General features: G+C 34.2%; 3 protein-coding genes across 5 annotated transcripts; all 3 read right to left on the bottom strand.

Moving 5' to 3' along the window:
* Window positions 1–1,964: 1,964 nt before the first annotated feature.
* fam20cl (family with sequence similarity 20 member C, like) lies at window positions 1,965–9,085 on the bottom strand. Of its 2 annotated transcripts, none has more exons than XM_055218230.2 (11): window positions 8,967–9,084; window positions 7,623–8,000; window positions 7,303–7,478; window positions 7,107–7,185; window positions 6,747–6,839; window positions 5,269–5,384; window positions 5,007–5,187; window positions 3,272–3,381; window positions 3,088–3,169; window positions 2,854–2,913; window positions 1,965–2,776 (listed from the first exon to the last, which is right to left on the bottom strand). In XM_055218230.2, exons 2-11 carry the CDS (start codon window positions 7,994–7,996, stop codon window positions 2,530–2,532), a joined length of 1,518 nt encoding a protein of 505 aa, XP_055074205.2. In that variant the 5' UTR covers window positions 7,997–8,000; window positions 8,967–9,084; the 3' UTR covers window positions 1,965–2,529. The 2 variants fall into 2 exon arrangements, 1 of the variants encoding a protein (XP_055074205.2); XR_008647594.2 differs by having other exon boundaries at window positions 2,695–2,776; window positions 3,252–3,381; window positions 8,967–9,085.
* A 3,591-nt stretch (window positions 9,086–12,676) lies between these two features.
* Window positions 12,677–17,026, bottom strand: dnal4b (dynein, axonemal, light chain 4b). Of its 2 annotated transcripts, none has more exons than XM_055218232.2 (4): window positions 16,871–17,026; window positions 16,224–16,306; window positions 16,026–16,109; window positions 12,677–13,242 (listed from the first exon to the last, which is right to left on the bottom strand). In XM_055218232.2, exons 2-4 carry the CDS (start codon window positions 16,293–16,295, stop codon window positions 13,078–13,080), a joined length of 321 nt encoding a protein of 106 aa, XP_055074207.1. In that variant the 5' UTR covers window positions 16,296–16,306; window positions 16,871–17,026; the 3' UTR covers window positions 12,677–13,077. The 2 variants fall into 2 exon arrangements, with proteins under 2 accessions (XP_055074207.1, XP_055074206.1); XM_055218231.2 differs by having other exon boundaries at window positions 16,840–16,997.
* Window positions 17,027–20,536: 3,510 nt separating this feature from the next.
* On the bottom strand, window positions 20,537–25,008 carry nptxrb (neuronal pentraxin receptor b). Its single transcript, XM_055218008.2, has 5 exons — window positions 24,124–25,008; window positions 22,453–22,687; window positions 21,926–22,167; window positions 21,679–21,858; window positions 20,537–21,577 (listed from the first exon to the last, which is right to left on the bottom strand). Exons 1-5 carry the CDS (start codon window positions 24,787–24,789, stop codon window positions 21,344–21,346), a joined length of 1,557 nt encoding a protein of 518 aa, XP_055073983.1. The 5' UTR covers window positions 24,790–25,008; the 3' UTR covers window positions 20,537–21,343.
* Between the last annotated feature and the right edge of the window lie 622 nt (window positions 25,009–25,630).

Below are 25,630 nucleotides of genomic sequence, written 5' to 3'. Positions count from 1 at the left end.
AAAACAATGGCACTGATATATGTTAAAACAGCTCAAAAGTCCAAGACAACCGCATCTAAAAGTCTTTTAAAGAATTAATTTTGTATCATAACTTAAGTGTACACTGTTAAAAAATATTGGTCAAAATATGTACCCCAGGTGTCACTGGGACAATACCCTAAAGTACCCTTAGGTACAGCATTTAGTACCAATATGTACCTTTATGAGGTAGTAATATGAACGCTTTATAGGTCCAAAGCTGTACTTTTTGAAATGGTTCCTGCCCTTTACATATTTTGACCATTATTTTGACACTATAGCTACATTACATAATAATGATTATATACCTTGATTGTGTAGCAGCAGCATCAGTAATAAAAATCTGCAGTTGAATCCCATGCTTTTATGTCTAATGTAATTTGATAAAACTGTAAAAAAAAAAGCATGGAACAAAACAACAATATTATATCTAAGGAAAAATAACATCAAATTGGCTTCTATGTTATAAAATGAACACAATAAGGCATTAAAATATGTATAGGATACTTACATTTCAACTAATAAAAATCATACATACCTGTATATTATATCCTTGCGTGAAGTTTTCTGTTTTTCAGATCTAGCAGTGTGATGTAAAGCTATCAGTTACTGAAGTAGTGACAGGAAATTTATGAGAGATTTCTTTATCTGAAGCTGATCTGAGGGGAAAAACTGCTTCGCTTGTTATCATCATGTAGTAAGGCGACAACCGATATTAACTTCAAAACAATTCAGAGAATATGAAGAGAAGCCGTTGACGTCATTTTTCTGAGAAAACCCTTGGTTATTGCAGTAATATATATAAATATATTTATATATTATATATTTAAATATATATATAGTTTATAGATTCAGGTAATGGATCATCTGAAAATAGATAAATAAATAAAAATTCTTACAAAATGTTTTATTTCTTATTTATTAACATATCAGGGTGATTCTCATGAAATTAGACTTATGAGGTGTCATGAAACATTTTTGATAAAAAAAAAGTAAATGCAAAGTAAGAGTATCAAAATAAGAAGCATACAGTTACAAACATCTCTTTGTGTACTATTTTGCACATGATTTCAATGACATCATACAAACCAATTTTGTTGTTTTTTCCACATTTAAGGGGAAAATTGTCATTACTGCAAAGTGTCCATGATTGGATTTGGGTTCTTTGACATGGAAATATTTATAATTAAAAAATCAAAAAAAATCAAAAGCTTCAGTGCATGTTATCCTATAAACATTTACAGTAAAGAAACATGTGGTATTTGGTGATCATTGGTAATTGTAGATACAATAATAAGAAATATAAATGTGTCTAAAACCAATTTTCTCATTCTCCGCAACAATTTTCAATCATTGTTTAAGCCCTCGAGGAACTAACATTTTTAAAAAAATTGTTGTAAGGGACGTAATTGACTGTGACACTCAAGATGGCTACCAGGTAAGCCGTTCTTATTTTTTCTCTCCAGATAAAAGTTTAAATTTTGTTTGTCATAGTACCTACACAACTTTTTAGTTCTAATTGCCGAAACATGAGTTTGCAAATGCATATATTTAGTGTAATATCATGTTGCGATAATGATAATTTTCGTGATTTCGTGAGAATGGATACTGGATTTTGTGGAGCCTCATTTATAAAATGCTGCGTATAAACCATCCTACACCTGATCTTACGGTCATTTATCAAAAATGCGTATGTGTGATTCATAAAATGAACGTTTTCAGATCTCCACCTTTGTGCGAACGTTTTATAAATGAGGCCCCTGATCTTGTTTATCTCAAGCATGGTTTTGGATTCAATTCCCATTGAAAATGACTACAGATAGCCTACAAATTACTTTACATCTACTGCTTAATGTCTTGAATTGAAGTGTCTGCAACAGTAATATGTGTATATGATCCGAATTGTCACATTGTGTAGAAGAAGAAGAGACAAAGAGGAATCTGAATGTATTTAAAGGTTTTAATGTTGAAGATGAGGATAACACAATGACAGTAAGTGTGCTTTTTTACACACAATGTGAATGAACTGAACTAGAAACAGCTGATGGCTGATCATCGGTAACTACAGAGAGAGGCAAACAGGAAAAGTGAACCTAAGGAACAACAGAAACGAATACAAACTAAAAGTCAATGAATATTTCAAAATAAGAGTCCAAATGCATACACAAATGCGTAGAAGGCAAGACACAGATCGGTCTGGAGCGGCAAGAAATACATTTTCTGACAATATGTTCAGCATTTGGTTAAAGCTGATTGGCTACCCTAACAGTTGATTCAGTTGATCCATCTTTTGCAAATCATCTTTAGGTTTAGAGACATGGTCCTCATTCTTTTATTTTGTTAATCATATCAACATCAAGTCCTATACAACAGATCTTTTTTTTAAGTTAGGGTTATGCAAATTATTGCATCTAATGTTCATTTATCCTGTGTTTCAATAAATTAAAGTGTAGGCAGCACAACATACACAGTCTCAAATATAAATCCAATATTCGACTGGCCAGTCACATTTTAGCCACTGTAATCGGTGATGTCATCAAATATGACGTCACTGTGCAACAGATGCTGCTGCAAACACTCCTGGATGCTTTCGATTACTGTTGCTAGGCGGCGATCCAGAGCGGACAGATGTGGCTCAGTGAGGAGAGGGGCCACGGTCGTAAGGGGGTCCTGAGACAAAGAGGCACGCATGACATCACTCAAGCGATACTCGGGGAGAGAGAGCAGACGTAAACGAAGCAAGGTGGAACGACGAACTCTGAGAGAGAAAGATTGTAGGAATATTTAAATACTTGACAGAATAGAAAGTCTTGACAGATATGGTGTTTGTTTTACCTGCAGCACTGCACAAGGGGAGCCAGTATAGACGGTTCATCTTTAGAATAGCGTCCAAACCTACAAAACATAGATTAGTAGCACTTGAGTCAGTAGACTTTAAATGCAACATGCTAAACAATATATTAGGTCTTTAGGGTTATGGTCACTTTTGCTAATCGGTAAACATACAATCGACTACACAAAGTTATTAAAGGTGTTTATACAATCTTCTGTATGATTCAGGATACTCACGCTCTTCCGTTGTCTAAGTGTATGATAAACGTGTCATTGTCAAACTTCTCAAAGGTTTCGTAGTGGTGCCTATCCATGTTACCTGAGGGAGGTAGATAAGAGAGGTAGAAGATAGCGATAGAGAGATGAAGTGAGGCTTTATCAAATGTACTTTGCTGCATTACAGAAAGTATGCAAGATGTACTCATGAGAAAGTCCAGAATGCTCATGTCTATCAGATCCACCAATCGCGTGCCTCGATCATAGGGAGGAGATGTTTTCACTGAATCGCAATAGTCTGGGTCTGTCTCCCATCTGTCACAGAAATATATATTATGGAGAGTCTGCTCTACTTTTATTATAAACCGAATAACTTTATAGACATCGCTGTAAATTGCATTAAAATTAAGTGTTTAACTCATTCACCGCCAGCCGTTTTTAAAAAAAGGTAATATTCATAAAATGCCTTCCAGGACAAATTTCTTCTATAAATACAGCAGGGAAAATAAGTATTTGACACATAAGCATTTTTATCAGTAAGGGGATTTCTAAGTGGGCTATTGACATAAAATTTCCACCAGATGTAGCCATCAAGCCAAATATTAAATTCATAAAAAGAAATCAGAACATTTAAGTATACAAGTTGAGTCATAATAAATAAAGTGAAATGACATGGGAATAAGTATTGAACATTGGGGAATGGGCCAGAATCACTCCTGAGCAATGCAGACGACTGGTCTCTCCATACAAGAGGCGTCTAGAAGCTGTAATCACCAACAAAGGCTTTTCTACAAAGTATCAAATAAAGTGTGTTCAATACTTATTCCCTGTGTCACTTCACTTTATTTATTAAGACTCAACTTGTATGAGTAAAACTTTGAGTAAAAAGCTGAGATAATTGCATTTTTGTGAAGGACTTTTGTTAAAGATCAGATTTAGAACGATGATCAAAACATATATGAAGTTTAAAATGTTGTTAAATAAGTTTTTGCTTCAGTTTTTTATCAATTGGCCATCTAGTGGATAATTGCGGAATTACATATTACCATAAAAACTCGTCAGGGAAGCGTCATTGACAAAGAAATGTTTTCTTATAATTGACAAGATAATTATTTTTATTTAATAATATTTTCAACAATTATATTTATTTAACAATATTTTCAACTTGGACGAAGGCGCGTTTGAGGCGAAAAGCGTGTGTTTTCGCGGCAAACGCGGTTTCATATGGCGTCATTCGCATCAGTTGGCTTAAACAGAGAAAGTAATATATTAACTAATTCGCCGCCAGCTTTTTTTCTTTAAGGTGCCAGCATTTTTTGTGATTTTCACAAGAGTTTCCAACCAAAAACTTCCAGGAAATTTTTATTTTAAAAATATATAAACATAGAAATATATCAAATGAAAAAACAGACCCTCTGCTTTTAAACAACAATAAACAAACAAACACGGGGAAAAAAACTTTCATCATCTATATTTTTTCTCTACTTATAAAATCTTAAATGTGAGTATTTTTCTTCAAAAAAAAAATTTTAGCAAAAAAGCTGAAATAATTGCATTTTTGTAAATTAATTGTGTTAATAGATCAGATTCAGAACAATTATTAAAACATATTTTTTTGCTTCCGTTTTTTATAAATTGGGGAAGCTCGCCATCTAGTGGATAATCGCTGTATTACAGATAACCCTAAAACCTCATCAGTAACACTTTTTTTATGCAAATGTTTTCTCTTAAATTACGAGATATCGTCAATGGCGGGAAAAGAGTTAATAGGACTTAAATCAACATTGTTTACGCATTTACAAAAAGCTGTGTCTAAACACTTTAGATCTTCATACTGTCCCCACAGTAAATAAATCAATGTCCCAATGTTCACCTTCCAATATCACATTTTCTAGACAGCTATGCATGTATAGCCAGACTTTAGTAAACACTTAACTCACACTGCCAGCTTGCTCCGGCTGTAAGAGCGTCTCCACGGACTCCGCCACGATCTGCGTGGTGCCAAAGACATGTCTGGCAACATAGTAGCCATAGACCCCTCGATTATACGGGGACGTCCACAAATTGCATGCTCCGTGGAACAGTAATACGAACATTGGCCATAAAAACAAGAATTCCCTACTACAGAAAGAGAAAGACAAGAGTGGACAAACCAAAATACATCAAAACAAGACCATGTTTTAAAAAAAAAGAGGAACAAACCTGGGGAAGTGAAAAATGTTGTGGCCAGTTTATGGTCTGTGGTGACGTCTTTGATCTCTTTTATTACATTCACAAGCCTACCAACCACTGGCGGCATCCTTCTGAAACCCAGTATCCTTATTGTGAAAGAAAAAGAGAGATGAATTTTTAAAACAGACTGGCATAAACTTAAAATATTACTTGTTGCACTTAAAGGTGCAGTGTGTAATTTTTAGAAGCATCTCTTGACTGAAATGCAAAATAATACACAAAACTATATTATCTGGGCTGTTTCATAATGAACCATTATGTGCTTATTACCTTAGAATGAGACGTTTTTTACATGGAAGTCGCCATTTTTGCCACCATTTTTTCTACAAAAGCCCTTAATGGACAAACCTTTTTTTACTAAGTTGTCTCCGACGATGACGTGTTTGTCTGGTGGCGGCTTCCGTAGCTTTTCTATGTTTTTCAAAAGCGAGAGGTGAGCAGTGGACTGAGCCGTTTGTTGTAATTCGCAACCTCACCACTAGATGCCGCTAAAATGTACACACTGCGCCTTTAAATGTTGTTGCACTTACAATTCAATGTTAATTTCAACTTTCTTGACTAGTGATGAATAAATAAAGTTAAATAAAAAAATAAAGTAGAATGTGGTTAAGTTATTACAACTTATTTTTATAATTTATAGCAACTTCTAACTAGTCAAAAAAGTTTAAATGAACTTAAAACATGTAAGTGCAACAAGTAATTTTTACAGTGTACTTCTACACTACTCTTACTATTGCAGCAGTATGCACTAATGTTTGCATGGATAAAAACTTGGATGATCTGCTACATTCAAGTGGATAACTGCAACTTTCAGATCTCCAAATGAGGGTGTGAATGCCAAAAGAGGCAGGTATGGAGGTCATATGCTGTCTATGGCCCTGTCCCAAATCGCGCACTTCATGTGGACTTTCGGGCTCGTGGCCTTAAATTGTGCATGCTTGCAAGTCCGTAGGGTGTGCCATCTGTCATTTTTATGCTTCGCAGTGAGCTCATTAGGTGCCCTCTTTGCACCCTTGATGTGGCCTTCGGCAAAGCCCGCACTGCTTCACAAACTTTACCAACCCAGAAGTCCTTGCAAAAGAGCAATCAGACCAATCAGACGACAGATGGGAAAAGTTCACACTGATGGGCAACTTCTCTTCCTATTTCTGGCGTGACGCTCAAGTCTGTCCCAAAATACAACTGCGGTGTTCCCTTGTGTATTCACGTCAAGGGTACCTAGGGTCTGCAGTGCACTACATGATGTCATCAAAGTGTGGACTCTGAGGAAGTCCGGAGTGTGCCATTTGGGACAACGCCTTGTTTTGGAGCTCCCACTCCATTTTGGAGTTTTACACCTCCATTTAGAGATCTCAGGCTGTCGTTATATCCTATATATAACCAATATATAACTTATATTGTCAAGCATTAGTATAGGGCTTAATGTCATGTGTAGTCTGCTCTCTTACCTGTCAAGGTGGAATGCTGCGATCTCTGCGTTGTGTCTTTCAAAGTCAGAGAAGTAATACAGATTCACATTGGTCTCTTCATGTCGTTCCTGTCTTCAGATGAATGAGAATAATCATGAGTTATATAAACCTATCTGAGCTGCTGCACCATAATACAAACTTAATTCTTTTAAATAGACCAAAAGTAAATCTATTTCAATGAAGGGTCAACATGTTCTCGGACTAAATATAAAACATCTTAAACTGTGTTCTGAAGATGAATGGCGGTCAATGGCGGGGAAAGAGTTTAGCATTAAATTAACATGAATGTGTGCTAAAAAGTAAATATAATGTTTCATGTTGCATATGTTTGGGTCTCACTTCATGGGTTTGAAGAGCGCCTGTCCATAATTAGGAAATGACATCACCAACTTCACCTGCGTCCCGCCAGATTTCTGCACTGGGAAAAACATCACGAGAGAAACTCAACAAAGTGCTTTCTGCTCCCTCTCAGCTGTAAGCTCGTGTCCTTTTTTATTTCTCATACAAAATCCTTATACGTTGCAAAATCGCCTACCTGCACTCACGATGCGGTGGGTTGCCAGTTGCTTAATCAGCACTGGCAGGTTGGGGTCTTTGTGTCCATACATCTGCCAGCGTGATATACCAAGGTGAAAGCGTAGCCAGGGTGGATGTGTCTCTGTGCTGGTGTTCCACTGGACAGGATCGTAACCATCCTCATTGGCACTCAGCCTACAATGGGGGCAACGTTAACAGATCCGGGAGCTCGTGAGATTTTGACTCGTATATGATATAAAAAAACATGATTTTTGTACAGTAGAAAAGTGCATCTTTAAATGCAGACAAATAAAAGTGATGATGTCATAACGTTCTCACCACTGCTGTGTGCTATGCTGTACTTCCTCATTTGTTTTTGTCCGAACCTTCAACAGTCGGTCACCGTCAGGCACCGGAGGAGTGGGTAAATTATACAACGGGTGAGAAAACAGAGCCTCCAGTTTGGCACGGTCTGCTGTTGCATCTCTTGTTACCTTCTCTGTGATGTCACTTCCTGCAGTGGCCGTCGTACTCACTGATGCATTGTGTTTGGAGAGGCTTACAGAGGAATGGATGTCAGGGTATGAACGCAACTCGCAGGGAGCGTGGTATATGGTCAGCATAAGAAAAACCAAGAGAAAGTGCAGACTCAGGAAGAAAACTACCAACCATGCGCGCAAAGTCCGCGAACGCCGGCGCATGCATACCCTCATAGTGCTGAAAAGGATGGTAAAGAGTCTTAAAGGAACAATCCACTTTTTTGAAAATAGGCTAATTTTCCAGCTCCCCTAGACTTAAATATTTAATTTTTACCTTTTTGGAATCCATTCAGCTGATCTCCGGGTCTGGCGCTAGCACTTTTAGCATAGCTTAGCATAATCCATTGAATCGAAGTAGACCATTAGCATCGCGCTCAAAAATAACCAAAGAGTTTAGATATTTTCGACATTCTGGCGTAACTGTCAAGGACTTTGCTGTCGTAACATGGCTGCAGTAGGCTCAATGATATTACGCAATGCCTGAAAATATTTCCGGCTGCTGCGTAATATTATTACGCCTCCTGCAGCCATGTTACGGCAGCAAAGTCCTTGATTGTTGCGCCAGAATGAGAGTATAGTTCCTACCCATATCGGCCTAAAAATCGCATCTTTTAATTTTCTTTCGGTCTTAGAACAAGATGTAACTGCAGAAGAGTCAAGTTTTAAATAGGAAAAATATCAAAACTCTTTGGTTATTTTTAGCGCGATGCCAATGGTCCAATCAGACTCAATGGACTATGCCAAGCCACGCCAAAAGTGGTACCGCCAGACACGGAGATCGGCCGAATGGACCCCAAAATGGCAAAAATCAAACGCTCAACTCCAGGGGAGCTGGAAAATCAGCATATTTAAAAAAAAAAGTCGAATGTCCCTTTAAAGGAACAGTTTAAAGTAAAACATTTACTTGTTTCAAACCCATACTCTGTGTCTTAGTTGCCATCCACTTTTTTATTGCATTTCTGTGTACAATAAAAATGAATACAGCTGTAAGTCCCTAAAATTCTGCCGAAGATTGGGTCAGATGGGTTTGAAACAACATGAAGGTAAGTAAATGACAAAAGTATCATTTCTGAGTGAAGTATCCCTTTAAATTTAAACAATGTATAGTCAAATCTGATGTTAAAGAATATATAGCAAACCTTACCCGTCTTCAAGTCTTTCTCCTCAGAGCAATTGATTTAAAAGAAAGCTTATTTCGTTCTTTAGCCCTGCTTGTTCTCTTTCTCTCACTCATTACCTCAAACATTACAGAGGAGAGATGCCAGGTCAGGTTGATCTGAATAAAAGTGTGTTTACTCAATACTAGATTTCTCTACTAACCAAACAATGTGTACTTAAGTTGTCCTCTACACCAAGGATAAAGTTTATAAATTCATAAAAGACCCCTGATATGATATAGTTTTATAAATGATCAATTCACCAACATATATGATATACAGTATATGTACACCAGGAAAACTTTGCAATAACAAACAGATCAACCCTGTTATGTAGGGAATGCAAAAAACAATGTTTCCACATGTATATCTGATAGGGTTTCCATGGCAATACAGTTTCCTAAATTAAAGGAGTCACATAGTTTACATATTCTGGCACATTTTACCCCTACACCCCTACAGTATGATACAAGATTACATGCATACAAAGTCAAACTATAAAACAAGAACATTTAGTATGTAAATAATCTTTTAGAACTGAAGGGGACCACATCACCTTCTGAAACAGACTGTCACACTCGTGATGACACGTCTCTCACGCATACATTCGCCCACAATCGCATCATCTAATCGTGTGGCATTAGATGAATGATCTTGGTGGAAAACACCTCAAACCGTCTGGTGTTTATGCCATACAGGATAGTTTTGACTGGCATGACATGCGATCAGATACAAGCACAGAAGCTTAGATACACAAGGGTGTGAAGAATGTGGCGTGACTGAATGCTAATAATGACAGAGATGACAGATAGGCTTATTAGTTAACAACTTTTCCTGTGTCCTGTATTTGAGGATGATCATTAATAGCTTGTGGTCTGCTAAGTAAGGAGATGCAAAGGTCACTTTTAAAGCAAAGTGTGAGTGTGCTCTTTAAAAGAGTGTTTATTAAAGGGGACATATCATGATAATCTGATAATCTGCTATCGCTATAATTAATTTATTTATAATTATAATTTGGCTCCCCATGTGATGTCAGAAGGGGATAATACCGCCCCCTTAATCTGCACTATTCAACCACAGCACTGCCATTTAGTGCAGACATTTGCATTTTAACACACCTACAAAGTGACAATTTTACACTGCAAAAAATTATTTTCAAGAAAAAAATATCTTATTATTTTTGTCTTGTTTTCAGAAAAAAATATAAAAAAAAATCTTAAATTAAGATGCTTTTTCTGGATGAGCAAAATGACACAAGAAAATAAGTCTTGTTTTTAGACCAAAAATATCAAATTTAAGTGATTTTGTGCATAAAACAAGCAAAAAAAATCTGCCCCATTGGGAGATTTTTTATTTTTATTTTTTGCTTGATTTATGCGCAAAATCACTTAAATTTGATATTTTTGGTCCAAAACTAGACTTATTTTCTTGGGTCGTTCTGCTCATCAAGAAAAAGCATCGTAATTTAAGAATTTTTAGATAGTTTTACTGAAAACAAGACAAAAATACCAAGACTTTTTTTCTGAAAATATTTTTTGCAGTGTAACATAACGTAAGGTATTTAGAACTAAAACTTCAAACACGTTCTCTGGGGACACAAAAGATTTATTTGAGATCTTGTGAAATGTCCCCTTTAAGTGGCATGTAACAAAAGCTTAACCGTGGTTGATATAGATGATATTTCTCAATGAATTATAAAACATCAAACTTAGATCTGCACAATGGCAGGCAGGTACATTTAAAAAAATAGTTTACCCTATAATAAAAAAAATCCTTTACTTATCCCTTAGTTTATGCATTAAATGTTTTTAATTTTTGGAAGCCAAAATATGTAATTTTGATAAATATTTCAGGTCACCTAATATGATCTTCTGTTGTTTGAACATAATTGTGTGTCGCATGTGTCGCCACTACACAACCACCCTGTAATATATCGATATAAATATAAATAAGAAAAGATATAGATATAAAGAAAATATATAAATCTGCCTACTTCTTTGTTTTAAATGCCTATAAAACATCAAGAGTCTCATGGGACAAGCTGTTGGCATTTTATGAGAAAACTGACATCACATTGCCAAGGCCCCGCCAATAATCATCCAAAGTTAGGTAATTATTTCAATTTTAAATCTTCTTTAGATGTAAGGTGAAGTAAGGTGATTGTCTTTATTAAAAATGGTGTGTTTTCAGTAAAAATAACAGAAAATGGAGAGGGAAGCACCAGCTTGTTTGCATTTAAAAAACAAACACAAAAACATGTGTGCATGTGCACCCAAAAATAAGCCTTTTAGGGTATTTGGACCTGAAACTTCACACAGGCACATTCTGAGGACACCTGAGACTAATGTTACATATTGAAAAAAATTGATATAAACTGCAAAAAAAGGACTTTCTTACTTAGCATTTTTGTCTTGTTTTCAGTACAAATATCTACAAATTCTTAAATGAAGATGCATGGATTTTAGACAAAATATAAAAAATTTTAATGAATTTGTGCTTAAAACGAGCAAAAAAAAATTGCCAATAGGGTGAGAAAAAAAATCTAAAAACATGTTACGTTTTTCTTAAAAGCTTAATTCAAGAAAAAAAATGTCTCACCTCAAATTGTATATTTTTTGTCTAAAACTAGACTTATTTTTTTAGGTAATTTTGCTTATCAAGAAGATTCATCTTGATTTTAGAATTTTTTTGATATTTGTACTGAAAACAAGACAAAAATACTAATTAAGAAAGTCATTTTTTGCAGTGTATTAGGTGACCTTTAAATTTGGTGATTGATGCTATACTTGTACTATAAATGCAAATGAGATATGAAAGAGAGTAATTAGCAATGATTTAATCTTTTAGTTAATAAACGTTGAAGTAAGAAATATTTAAAAGTGAATAAAAGGTAAAGCACATAAAGGCTGATGTGTGTGTACTATATTGCACATAGGGCACAGTAACCTGGTCAATGTGTCTCTCTGAGTAAATTCAGATGTGTACACTACAGTATCTTGTGCAATAATCTGTCAACAACACACACACCTCAAAAACTTTACCCTCAAAATGTGAATGCTTGCTACAACTGCCTGTCAAACTTGGTTGAGCCTACAATATGTTGCTTGACACCATTTATGTTTTAAAGGGAACGTTCACCCAAAAATAAAAATGTCAAAATTTACTAACTTATCATGTTGTTCTAAACCTGTATGGGTTTCTTTCTTCTGATGAAGACAAAAGAAGATATTTTGATAAATGATAGTCAACACACAGTTAATGGTACTCATTGACTTCCATAGTATTTTTTTTCTTCTCTTCTTTAGAACAACATGAAGGTGGGTAAGTTATAATGAATTTTCATTATTGAGTGAACTATCCCTTTAAAATAACTCCCTCTACAGTCCTGTTCTTATATTACATTAAGTCTATCAACAAGCCAGACACAGGATGTGGTTTAGACGGCTTTAACCACAAGTTATCACACAATCTAACCACTGCTCGTAATATCAGTTTCATGTTTAAAGAGCAAACACAATAAGTACAACTTTTACTTTTAAAGGTCTTTTATTACATAAGATATTAATAGTCATTAATTGCATTAATAATTAAAACAAACATACAATACAGCTGTATAAAATGTACAATTACAGGCTATAAAATATCAGAAGTTTTAAAAACAGCTAATACGTATTCACATATTAATTAAAAAATAGCCTTTTATATTATAAAAATACAATCTGTCAGAAGAAATGAAAGAGGTGGATTTTAAAAATACAAAACACAGAGTATAAAAGTAATGGACAGACAGAAAGATGATGTGACAAACGGAAAAAAGTTGAATAATAAAACACACAAATGTCATATCAGCTTCAAGGAAGACGAGGATGAAATGAAACTTTCAAAATAAACCTCAAAAAAATTAATCTATGACCCTGTACGGTAGTGAACTGATAAGAAAACAACAGAAAAACTTTTATTTTCCAGCACACACACACACAAGTGTATAAAGTTGTTGGAAAGCATAAGGCAAATGTAAGATTTTGTTTTTGCCCGTTGGTTTGGCTTTGTGGTGTGCTTGTGTTTGCCGAACAGTCTGTGTTTGTGAGGTGCTCTGGGCTAGGAACACTTCCATACACACACTGCCAAACTTCCACCGAAAAACATGTAGAGTAAATTCTTCACTTCGTGCGTAATTTCAAAACCGAAGCCCTCGCCAATCACCACATGCCAAGAGCTTCCAAACTTCTTATCCATGGACTCTTTTATCATTTTAGCCGCGCTCTGTTGAGAAAGAAAAATCACGAATGAGATCTTGTTTGGTTCTCCTTGATGGCAATGAGATTAAAAGAAGACCGAATGGGTTGTATTGAATATCTTTTAGGGTGTGTCAGGAGCAGTGTTGGGTGTAACTAGTTACTAAGTAATTAGTTACTGTAATTTAATTACTTTTCCCTTGAAAAAGTAAAGTAAGGGATTACTCTTATTTTTCTTGTAATCTAATTACAGTTACTTCTGATGTAACAAAATACTATAATACAATAGTGGATTTAACATGGTTTTAGTTTACAATTCTCATTATAAACTGGTTGATTATTAGCATTGATATTAATGACATGTTGGCTGTTTATTAATACTTAATAGCACATATTAATGCCTGATTCTACAAAACCTTATTCTTCATCCTTAACCCTCCCCATTTCTACCAGTACTTAAAATGAACAACTTCTTTATTATTAATAAACAGTAGTTGGAGTATATTGAGGCAAAAGTAGTTAAAAGTTAGTTAATAGAGAGAATTGGACCCTAAAGTGGGACCAGAATAATTGATGTATTTTTATATATTATTTTTTCGAGCCATTTCAAGCCTATTCTTGTATCATGTACTAATAGGATTTAGAAAGTAATTAGTAAGTAATTAAATACTTTTTGGAGAGAGTAATTTGTAAAGTAATCTAATTACATGATTGAAGATGTAATTAGTAACTAGTAATTAATAAATTTTTTTGAGTAACTTACCCAACACTGGTCAGGAGATATATCTACAGTGTTGTAGGATGCATTTATTTTAGGGCTGGGCAAAGATTAATCGCGATTAATCACATACAAAATAAAAGTTATTTTTTGCATAATATATATGTGTGCACTGTGTGTAATAATTGCTTTGTATATATAAATATACACACATGCATGTATGTATTTAAGAAATGTTTATATATATAATTTATATATATATATATATATATATATATATATATATATATATATATATATATATATATATATATATATATATATATATATATATAATTTATTATTAATATATAAATATATTAAATTATATTATAATTTATTTATAAATTTTATATATAAATGTATTTATTTATTTATTTATTTATTTATTTATTTATTTATTTATTTATTTATTTATTTATTTATTTATTTATTGGTGGGCAAAGATCAATCACAATTAATCGCATACAAAATAAGTGATTTTTTTTTGCATAATATATGTGTATGTACTGTGTGTAAGAATTATGTATATTTAACCACACACACATACATATATACATTTTTTGAATTTTTTTGTTTATATATATATTTCTTTTTTTATTTATATATCATATAGAATATATAAAAATATAAATAAATATATATACACATGTAAATGTTTCTTAAATACATACATGAATGTGTGTGTATTTATAAATACATAATAATTACACACAGCACACACTCATATATTATGCAAAAAAATTACTTTTATTTTGTATGCGATAACTTGCTATTAATCTTTGCCCAGATTTGTGATTTTTATATATTTTATATTATATACATTATATTGTATACATAAGATTTATTTATAATTTTTTTCTTAAATCTATATACAAAATAATTACAAACAATAAACACAGAAATATATTATGCAAATACAAACTTGTATTTTATATGCGATTAATTTTTTAACAGCCCTTATTTATTTACATCACATAATTTTCAACTAAAACTGAACTTTATTTATTTTAAGGGATAGTTCACCCAAAAATGAAAATTATGTCATCATTTCCAATTTCATGTTGTTACAAACCTGTATGAATTTCTTTTTTTATATATATAAAGACGAAGGAAGATATTTAGAGGAATGTTTGTAACCAAGCCGATAATGAGCCCCATTCACTTCCATATTAGGAAAAAAGAATACTATGGAAGTGAATAGGGCTCATGAACGGTTTACTTACAAACATTCCTTAAAATATCTTCCTTTGTGTTCATCAAAACATAAAAATGTATACAGGTTTTTAACAACTTAAGGGAAAGTAAATGATAAGAGAATTGTTATTTTTAGGTGAACTATCCCTTTAAGCCGTTCATTTACATAATAACTGCATTTTGGGGGCGTGAAAACTTTTGAACATAGGTTTCAAAGTGCATGTTTTTGAAAGCGATACCGTTTTTGTTTCCATGTACACTACAAAAATGCATATTTGTGAACAGTCGATGCGTCCAAAATCTCTTCCATACTTTTATAAATAAACTAGATGAAAATTAGTTGGAGAGGCGAGTAGTATGTCTGAACCCGGGTAGGTGAAAAGTACCTGAATGACCTAATACGTAAATGTGCATTCGACAGACACTTTACTATCCCGTGAACCCCTGGAAAAGGAGTCACCCAAAGAAGAAGAAGAACAAGGAGGAGAGGGGTCGTCGTCATATGCAAAAATGTATCATATGTATGCGTATTATGTGTTCAGACGTTGTGTGACATCGCCAGCTACTGGCCTGGCATGTATAATACAAATCCATTTGAACAGCAAAACTTTTCTGTTTTTTGTACATAGTTGTCATATGTTAACGTCCCCCTAAACTAAGCTCAGTTATGGGCGATCAAATGTTATATATACTTGATAATATGACATACCACATTATCTCAGCTATGCACAACATTTTTTCTAGCTCTATGCTGTCACTTTAAGTTGTAATTTGTGGGATTTGTGGGAAAAATGCAATAAAAACATTGCAATGACTGTATGACTTCAATAACGTTCACTACATATAAACACACATACCTCATTATTAGTGGCAAACTTTTCACATGCTGTAACACAGAGCTCCATGGTCTCCACCCTCATCTCCTCGGACATATCTGTGTGCTTAGGACAAAAACAATGTAACCTGAGACAGTTTGAATCGGTAAGGTGTCTAAATCAGATTACTTGTTCATGTAGTAGAGAATCAAATGCATTTATAAAGCAGAGAGGTTTTACCCGTATGAGAGGGAAACTATGCAGTCTCTTGTAGTCTGCCTCATCTTTCTTGTTATCAGTTGTCTCTGCCATTGCGTTCCCCTCTGTGTTAAGACATAAAACACTGGTTTAACGATTTTAAAAAGGTTAGATGCAATGCATTGATCCATATCTTTGTTATAGATCATGACCCTGTTGCAGCTTTATTGGTTAGCATGAACAAATAAATAAAAATATAAGTTAGCTGATCATTGTTTAGGTAAAACAATCGTACTGTCTTTTTACTAAAACACAAATGTACATGCTAGCCTGATACCACAGTACAGTTACACTGTCAGATGGTAGTACTGTAATACATACCAACATGCATCAAGAAACCTCACGAATTTACAGTGTCAAATACGTTAAATGAATATGATTTATGTAAAATATCAATCATCAATGTTAGTGCCATATGCCTAAATATATCTAGGTGAGCAGTCACTGGTTTCATGAGCAAACAGTTAGCAGGCTAGCATTGTAAGCTAATTTGGTTTGCTAGGTTGCTATGCCGCTTCCTTTAAAGAGTATCCATTAACCATTTTTGATCGTAGCATACTACTTAAATGGAAAATTGATATTTACTATATTTACGTACCGTAATGAATGAAAAATGAAGTGCAATGTACCTAAAACAACGTCGCTAGGGAGACATGTCGACCATGGCAACCACTCCTACGCGACCGTGGCCGGCGTAGCTCCGCCCCTCTTTCAACGTTATTGGCCGTGATTGGTCCGAAGACGTGTCACTCATTCAATCGGGTGAAAACGAGTACTAAAAAAAGACCTGACGAGTATTTTTTTACTGATATAATAAAACATATTGCTTTGAAGAAATGCAAGTTATACTTGGATACTTGCATTATGCAGAGGGGAGAAAATACAAATAATACATTTTATATTTATTTATAATTTTTTACATTTGAAATGTATTTATTTATTTCTTTTCTTACTTACTTAAAAACACTATTTTTGATATCAACGTTTTAGTTTTCACTAGTAAAAAATATAATTCTTGATATCAGAAATGTACTTTCTACTAGTAGCAATGGCTATTATTGCCATAACTTATTACTTCAGACAGCAAAACCATAAAGTTAGGTTTCTTTTTAGTAAATTAAATTAAAAGTAAATTTAGTCAACTAAATTAAAATTAAATAAACTTTCATCTTTATCAGGATAACCAGTGAATACAAATAATTTATTTTTATGCAAATGGAGAAAATAGTATACAAATAATACATTTTATATTTATTAATATTTATTGTTTACATTTGAATTTTTTTTATTTATTTTATTTTTTTTATTTATTTTATTTATTTATTTACTTATTACTTACTTATTACTCACTTACTTACTTACTTACTTACTACTTACTTACTTACTTATAAACACTATTTTTGATATCAACATTTTAGTTTTCACTTGTAAAAAATATAATTCTTGATATCAGAAATGTAATTTCTACTAGCAATGGTTATTATTGCCATAACTTATTACTTCAGACAGCAAAATCATAAACTTTTAGTAAATTTGCATTGTAAGTATATCAAATTAAATTAAATAAAAAATAATAATTAAATGCACTTTCATCTTTATCAGGATAATCAGTGAAGACAAAGAGTATATTTTTTAGGCAGAGGGGAGAAAATAGTATATAAATAATACATTTTATATGTATTTATATTTATTATTTACATTTGAATTTTACTTACTTACTTACTTACTTAATTTCTACTAGTAGCAATGACTATTATTTCCATAACTTATAACTTTAGACAACAAAATCATAAAGTTAGCTTTAATTTTAGTAAATTTGCATTGTTCAAAAGTATAAAAATTAAATTAAATTAAATTAAATTAAATTAAATTAAATTAAATTAAATTAAATTAAATTAAATTAAATTAAATTAAATTAAATTAAATTAAATTAAATTAAATTAAATTAAATTAAATTAATATTTATTATTTACCTTTGAAATGTATTTATTTATTTATTTATTTATTTATTTAGTTAGTTAGTTAGTTAGTTAGTTAGTTAGTTAGTTAGTTAGTTAGTTAGTTAGTTAGCTAGTTACTTACTTACTTACTTACTTACTTACTTACTTACTTACTTACTTACTTAAAAACACTATTTTTGATATCAACATTTAAGTTTTCACTAGTAAAAAATTTAATTCTTGATATTAGAAATGTGATTTCTACTAGTAGCAATGACTATTATTGCCATAACTTATTAATTCAGAATGCAAAATCATAAAGTTAAGTTTATTTTTAGTAAATTTGCATTGGTCAAAATAAAATAAAATAAAATAAAATAAAATAAAATAAAATAAAATAAAATAAAATAAAATAAAATAAAATAAAATAAAATAAAATAAAATTAAATTAAATTAAATTAAATTAAATTAAATTAAATTAAATTAAATTAAATTAAAATATATATAAAGAATAAAATAAAATAAAATAAAATAAAATAAATAAATAAATAATTAAATTAAATTAAATTAAATTAAATTAAATTAAATTAAATTAAATTAAATTAAATTAAATTAAATTAAATTAAATTAAAATATATATAAAGAATAAAATAAAATAAAATATAAATGCACTTTCATCTTTATCAGGATAACCAGTGAAGACAAAGAGTATATTTTTCTGTAAAAGAGAGAGGTGTTGAAGATATCTTTTTAACTAAAAAAAAAAATATAACAAATGCTATAGTAAAAAATAGTTTTCGGAAAACAGTGCAAATGGCTCTTTTATTTGTTTTGGGGCTTAATAAAAGGCACATTTGACACAGTCATCTTGTAATTGCATTTGTGTATTACAAATCTGCCCTGCATGGATAGATCAACAGACGCATACTTTTTAGATGAACTGTATCTTTAAGCTGAGTGTTTTTATGATCACAGATGCAGACTGTGACATATCCCCACATAACCCCATTGCAGTCTAAGCAGATGAATCCTGCAGTTTAAATGACAGCAGCTCCAGAGGCCTTCTGCTGCATTACATTCATCTCGCTGTTGTTTTCTCTCTTAGCCTTCACTGACCTGTATTAAGCTCCAATCACATCTGTGCCCAGTGGGTGATTTTGGTTTTGCCCCAGATAACTGACACTGTTTTGAGATCTGACTGTGAGACACACCACTGTTCTCTTTTTTCAAGTTATGTCTTGTAGTTTTCTAACATTTTCCTAAAGTCACTTATTACTGTCAACAAAAACATTAAAACAAAAATGTGCTTAATTTTTTTCCCAAAAATGGTGCACTTAAACGGTGCAAAATCTTTACAAGAGTGTGATTTAGCACAAAACATTTAGTGTGCATTATTTGGAGTAGACAAATGCATGACTATGAGTATGATAAAAAAAATATGCCACATGTATTTGTGCTACTGCTGACTCCGACTGGTTATTCATTGCATTAGACCGTGTTGATATTTCGACACATACTGTGATCATCTAAAAGCTTTCCATGAGTATCCCAGAGAGACAATGCTTTGATTTCAGTTTCGTGGATTATACGGATTTCAGTTTCTAGATTACAAATAAAAGCAGGGTAGGGGATAATCTAACATCTGATTGGAGCAAGAATGTAAGAGAAGGTAAATAATGGAACGGGAAAAAATAAGGGATGATGAGAAGAGACAAGAGGAGAGAAAACACCTAGAAGAATCAATAAGAGTAATGAGGATAGATGGTTTGCAACAGATGGCAAGCTGTGAAAATGGCAGTCGGCTCCGACTGTGCAGTGTAGGCAAATGAATAAGACAAAATGGCTTATGCTGTGGGATATAAAGGCACTTATTGTACACTATCTATAATTTAAAATCAATATTTAGTTTGTTGTAAGAATTCCCAGCGTGCTTGTTCATAATAATAATTGCAAAAATGGGATTAAAATGGTAATGTCAGAGGATGTATGGAGGAGAAAAAAATGAGATGCATGGAGAGAGAAGGAGGTGGGAGAGATGCAGCAGGGGTCAATGTGACTGAACGGGGTGAATATCACACATCTATAATTCAACAGCAACAGCTTGAAGAGACAGTAAGACTGCAGTAGTAGGCAGAAAACAGCTTTTACAAGGGGTTGCATGAATTTGAATTATTCAAGACATGGGAGGAAATCATAATCTAGTTATCTCCTGTTTGTATAATATTTGGTTTTGGATGGGAAGCAGTTGAGTAGGTTGAAGATGGCTTATAGTATAATACAAATTATTTTTCTGTGTTTTATCATGCATACATTGCTATAGTAATACCTTACATATTTATAAAGAGAATGCAACAGTTGTTTTCATCACAATTTTATTATTTTCATCCATATTTTCACAATATCTTTACATCCTTGGTGCAAATATGAAGCAGCACTACAGTAACATCACAGCTGATCATCATCATCATCATCGTAGCAATAGTCAAATAAATAGACAGGCACTTTCCTAATCTTTCTCTATAATGGCCAAGGACAATGCAATGGTAACACGACAAGATGCTGTAAGATGCTGAATACTGTTTTAAACATTCAAAATATTTAAGTCTGTGGGGTCTCTTTAAACCTGGAGACAATAAATAAATGAGATGATAAACTGAAAGGTCATATAGGTCAACATGAAAAGGTGTTTGCAACCAATTTTATCATAATTTCATTTGATAATATTATAAAGAATGTGTAATAAAAAAATAAATAGTGCCGATTTTGATTTCATGTTGACGTTTTACTGTACAGTAATATAAACAAATAAATAGAGACCACTCTGCAAGACACAAAAGCTCCACCTTACATAAATAATGAGACAAGAGCATAAAAACGTGCTGTGAAAATGAGCCACATCCGTCTTACAAAACACATTTGTGTCCGACGAAACCACAGTGCTGTAATGTTTATAAAGAAAAACACAAGACCTTAAAGCTTTTGGCGACAGCTCTACAGATCCAAACTGACACAAGCAGATCCCCTTCCTTCAGAAGTACATATACTCGCATTTGAGTATACGTCTAGTGTAAATACATTCTTAAATACACTGGGACCATGATACAATAATCATATCTTTGCCTTTCGAACAACTCAAAAGAGTGAATGGACTCATGGCTTCGCTCACTGTCGAGGATGGGAGCTCTGAATGCAGGGGTCCACAGGTTCCTTCACTGCTCCCCCAAAAACATCCACATCACGGTCAGTCCAGGGCACCACGTTGCCAAGTTGCGGTGATTCTGTGCAGGCTGCCAAAGCGGCGACTTCTGTGGGCGTCAACACGCGGTCCCACAGGTTAAACAGCGATAGCTCTCCAACCAAAGCTTGAGATGCGTCAAACCGCCCACCAAGAGTGTCCTGTTGCAGAGCAGAAGTACGATACAAACACAAAATTTTGATTTTAATTCCTACTACAACATTTTCTTTTAAACATCCCCACCATTTGCCGTCCCACTCACCTGTTCCTGTCCCAACACCAGCACACCTCCAGATTTAATCGGGTGCCATGCTGCCAGTCCTTCACCCCGTCCTCTTAACTTGCCGCCCTGATACGCTTTCCAAACCCCGTCCCTTAAAGTCCAACTCACACAGATGTGCTGCCAGATGCCCTGGGGCAACGACAGGGGCAGCTGTGCCACCTGCAAATAAATCAAATTAGCAGTCTACGCAATGCAAAGCGGCGATGCAAAGTGTGTCAGACGTTACCTTATCATTGATCAGCAGTTCTGCAGGGTTATGAATTCCCTGTAGCAGCACAAGTTGGTTTGGCTGTTCCGGCACCGCGTAGGAAAACGGCGTTCCGATTCCATTCTCGGCAGGTTTGAGCCACAAACACGCCGTGAAGGCATACATCTCGGGCACGTTTCGCCTGACTAGCCCATACATGTAGTTAGTCCGCACAGGGAAGGAAAGTTTATACCCTTGTGGGTAATTGTACTCTGTTAGACCTGGAGAGGTGTGAGCGAGACAAATTGAGTTTGAGAGAGAGAGAGAATAACAAGAGAGGAGTTGTAATTGAGTAACTGGCTTAAAATGACGCATACAACCAAATTGTGTTCATTGCGTTTGCATTGAACATCCTGTGAGATTATATCTTTGATATCTTTAATATTGACTGAGTGAGGTCATAGCAAAGATTGAAATCAATGTGAAATGAAATTTTAATGATCCTGAATTTCATACAGGGTCACAATTTTACATCTCACATCCTCCCCCTTAGTTCCTATTCTTACTCTGTTCCAGCTCTGCAATACGCTCTTGCAGGGTGTTGATTCCCTTGTCGATGTGATGATGGTGACCCTGGGTTTCTTTGCGAAGGTTCTTCCTCTCTTTCTCCAGCAGCCTGATCTTCTTTTCCAGCTCTCCCTCCAGATCCTCCACAGGTCTGCCAGGTTCCCCAACCACCACGCTCCCCAATGTGCTCGCAACATGCTCAGTGTGGTTCATCGCAGCAGGGCCTATCTCCAGCTGTGAGAGAGAGAGAAAAGATGTGACTCATATTGTGAAACCTAGATCTATTTGCATCTTAAGAACATCATTAGGACATTGTATCCTGATATCAACCTGTAATTTTATTTCTTTTATTATTTATGTACAGTAGGGGTTCAAAAGTGATGTTCAAATCTGGACTCTCTTGCCATTAAGACAAATATTTTATATTAATAAAATTTTGTACGTGTGTTATGTAGTTGTGCTTGAAGTGTAGACGAAATAGATGGAAATAGATGAAAAACAGAAGCCCTCAAAAAGATTTGAGAGAAACATAGGAGGGTATTAAAATACCAAAGCATGTTACCTTTATAGACTTTGGACAGGACACATCCACCAATATTCTGATTAGAGATAGATAAGATGTTTTTTCAAAAAAAATTAACTTAACAGAAGTCTTAAAAGAACTAATCATCTATTTATGCAAAATCGTAAAAAGAATTGGACATTGTGTTACAAAAGATTAGGGCTGTCAAAAGATTAATCGCGATTAATCGCATACAAAATAAAAGTTTGTGTTTGCATAATAGATTTTTGTGTGTAATAATTATGTATATATAAATACACACACACACACATGTATAGTATACATTTAAGAAAAAGTTTATTTATGTAGAATGTTTTTTTAACTTAATATATATAATATAAAAAAATTAATAGATTAATATTTGCATCTGAATGTTTCTTAAATACAAACATGCACGTAGTACCGTGTGTATTAATATATACAAAATAATTACACACAGTGCACACACAAATATATAAAAAAAATATTCCGTATGTGATTAATCGCGATTAATCTTTTAACTTCCCTACAAAAGATATTAAACACAATGGTACAATCAAAACTTACACCCTAAACTATGTGTCATCAACATGGGGTCAGGGGCCCCTTGGGGATCCCTGGTGGTATTACCAGGGGTCCTCAAAATATTGATGAATTTAAAATGTTTTTTTATTTTATAATAATGCATTATTGTGCTAGTAATAAATGAAAATTCGAAAATTAAAAGTTAAAATCGATTCAGTATTTTTAAAATGTTATGTAGTAGTGAAACGTATGTGTACTGATCAAAAATGATTCTTTTAATATCTTTGTAATGTAACCATCACTGGGGGTCCCTGTTCTTCCTCTGTATCAAGGGGTCCTTGGCCTGAAAAAAACTTAAAAACCTTTGCCCTAAATGGTTTAATTACACCCTAAAAAGGTAATTTAAGCCATAATTTGTCCATATTTTACGCAGCCATGGGTTGAAACAACCCAGCATTTTTTTTATTGTTAAATTGGTTACATCTTGTATGGATGTAATAAGAAAAACGTTACTTCCTATAGTAGAAATACTTTACTATACTGTTTCCTTAAATATTTAACCTTATATTTTCAAACCTAAAGCATTGATATTACCAGTACAAACCTCCAGCTTCTCTATGCGGTCTTTCAGCTGTAGAATCGCTCTTTCCAGTTCCTCCACGGCTCGTGCCGTCTGCAGCTGCACCGCAACCGAACCGCTCACGTCATCCCCGGCCATGTGTCGCCGGTTCCCCGCCCAGACTCCCATGCTCCTCTCGTTGAGGCTTTTCTCCTCCAGACCGTTCTCGCACTCGGAGAGTTTCCCGGTGAGCTCGGTGATGGTCTTCTGGTCCATGAGGATCTGATCGTTCTGCTGCACGATGAGCTGCCGGAGCTCCTCGGCGGTGGTGCGGAGGCTCCAATCCTCCTCGTCGGATTGGTGTCTGAGACTCCTCGATCTGCACTCACCGACGGGTACGGGGGTGCAGATTAGTCGATTGAGTGTAAACTGTTTCGGGCCCGTTACATCACCGGTACTCAGTTCGTTGAGTGTTGGGATCTCAAGGCCGATGTCCAATCCGCCGCCTTCGTAGGATTCAGCACCATGGAGAGCGCCGAGCGGCCCGGCGCGCGCTACGGATCCCGAGAGCGGGTCCACGAGCGATAGCGAGCGGTTGTCTTTCGCGTGGGGCGCGGCGGATGATCGCGAATACACGCCGGCGACTATGCAGATGACCGCCCCGAAAAAAGCCAAAAGGCCAGCGGCGACCAAAACGACGACGAACTTCATAGCGACGCTTTGGATTGACAAACAAACGCACTTTTGACAAATTGAAGTTTCAATTTGGCTTCATCTATATTGGATATTTACTCAAAACGATCTTACAATCGGTAACCGTCGATCGCATCCGTTATTTTGCTCCGTTCTTGGCAGTTCCTCGCGCGCTCTCTGCCTCCTCCTATGTGTTGCTAAGCGCCCCATCCGGATGGTTGCCATGGCTGCCGCGCGCGCAAAGAGAGCCTGTGATGAGAATGCTTGATGGGTCATGTTGGTGTAAACACCTTTTGTTCACGACATCATCTGTGATAGCTTTGGCAGAACAGGGATAACAGGCTGTGAGGCACAGAAAATTTTATATTTGGACATTTTTATACAAAAAAAACAATGATACAAATTTGAAGAAAGATCTTTACACACCTGATGATCAATTTAGAGAAATGAACCTGAACGTTTGAGACTTCAATTCTCCAATTGTATACGACATTTTAAGTCCCTTAAAACACAATTTATACCTAATAAAATATTGTATATCTTGATATAAGTTGTATAAAATCACCAAACACTCAAGCAGAATATCTAAATGAGCAAGAATTTAATGTAAATATCACAACATGTTTTAACATAATACTAATGTATAGATTTATATTGTGAAAGCGAACCCGTATTATCAGTTTTGTACTAAATTCTCAAATTTACAAATAAATGTAAGAGCCAAGATATGAGAGAATCCTCTAGACATTTACATTCATGCATTTAGCAATTTATAGTGCCTTCAAGGTATAGATTTTATCACTATGTGTGTTCCCTGGGTATTGATCCCATGACCTTTGTGCCCCCAACACAATGATTT

Source organism: Misgurnus anguillicaudatus, chromosome 23 (genome assembly GCF_027580225.2).
Source record: "Misgurnus anguillicaudatus chromosome 23, ASM2758022v2, whole genome shotgun sequence".
Classification (NCBI taxonomy): domain Eukaryota; kingdom Metazoa; phylum Chordata; class Actinopteri; order Cypriniformes; family Cobitidae; genus Misgurnus; species Misgurnus anguillicaudatus.
This window is presented reverse-complemented; position numbering and strand designations above follow the sequence as displayed.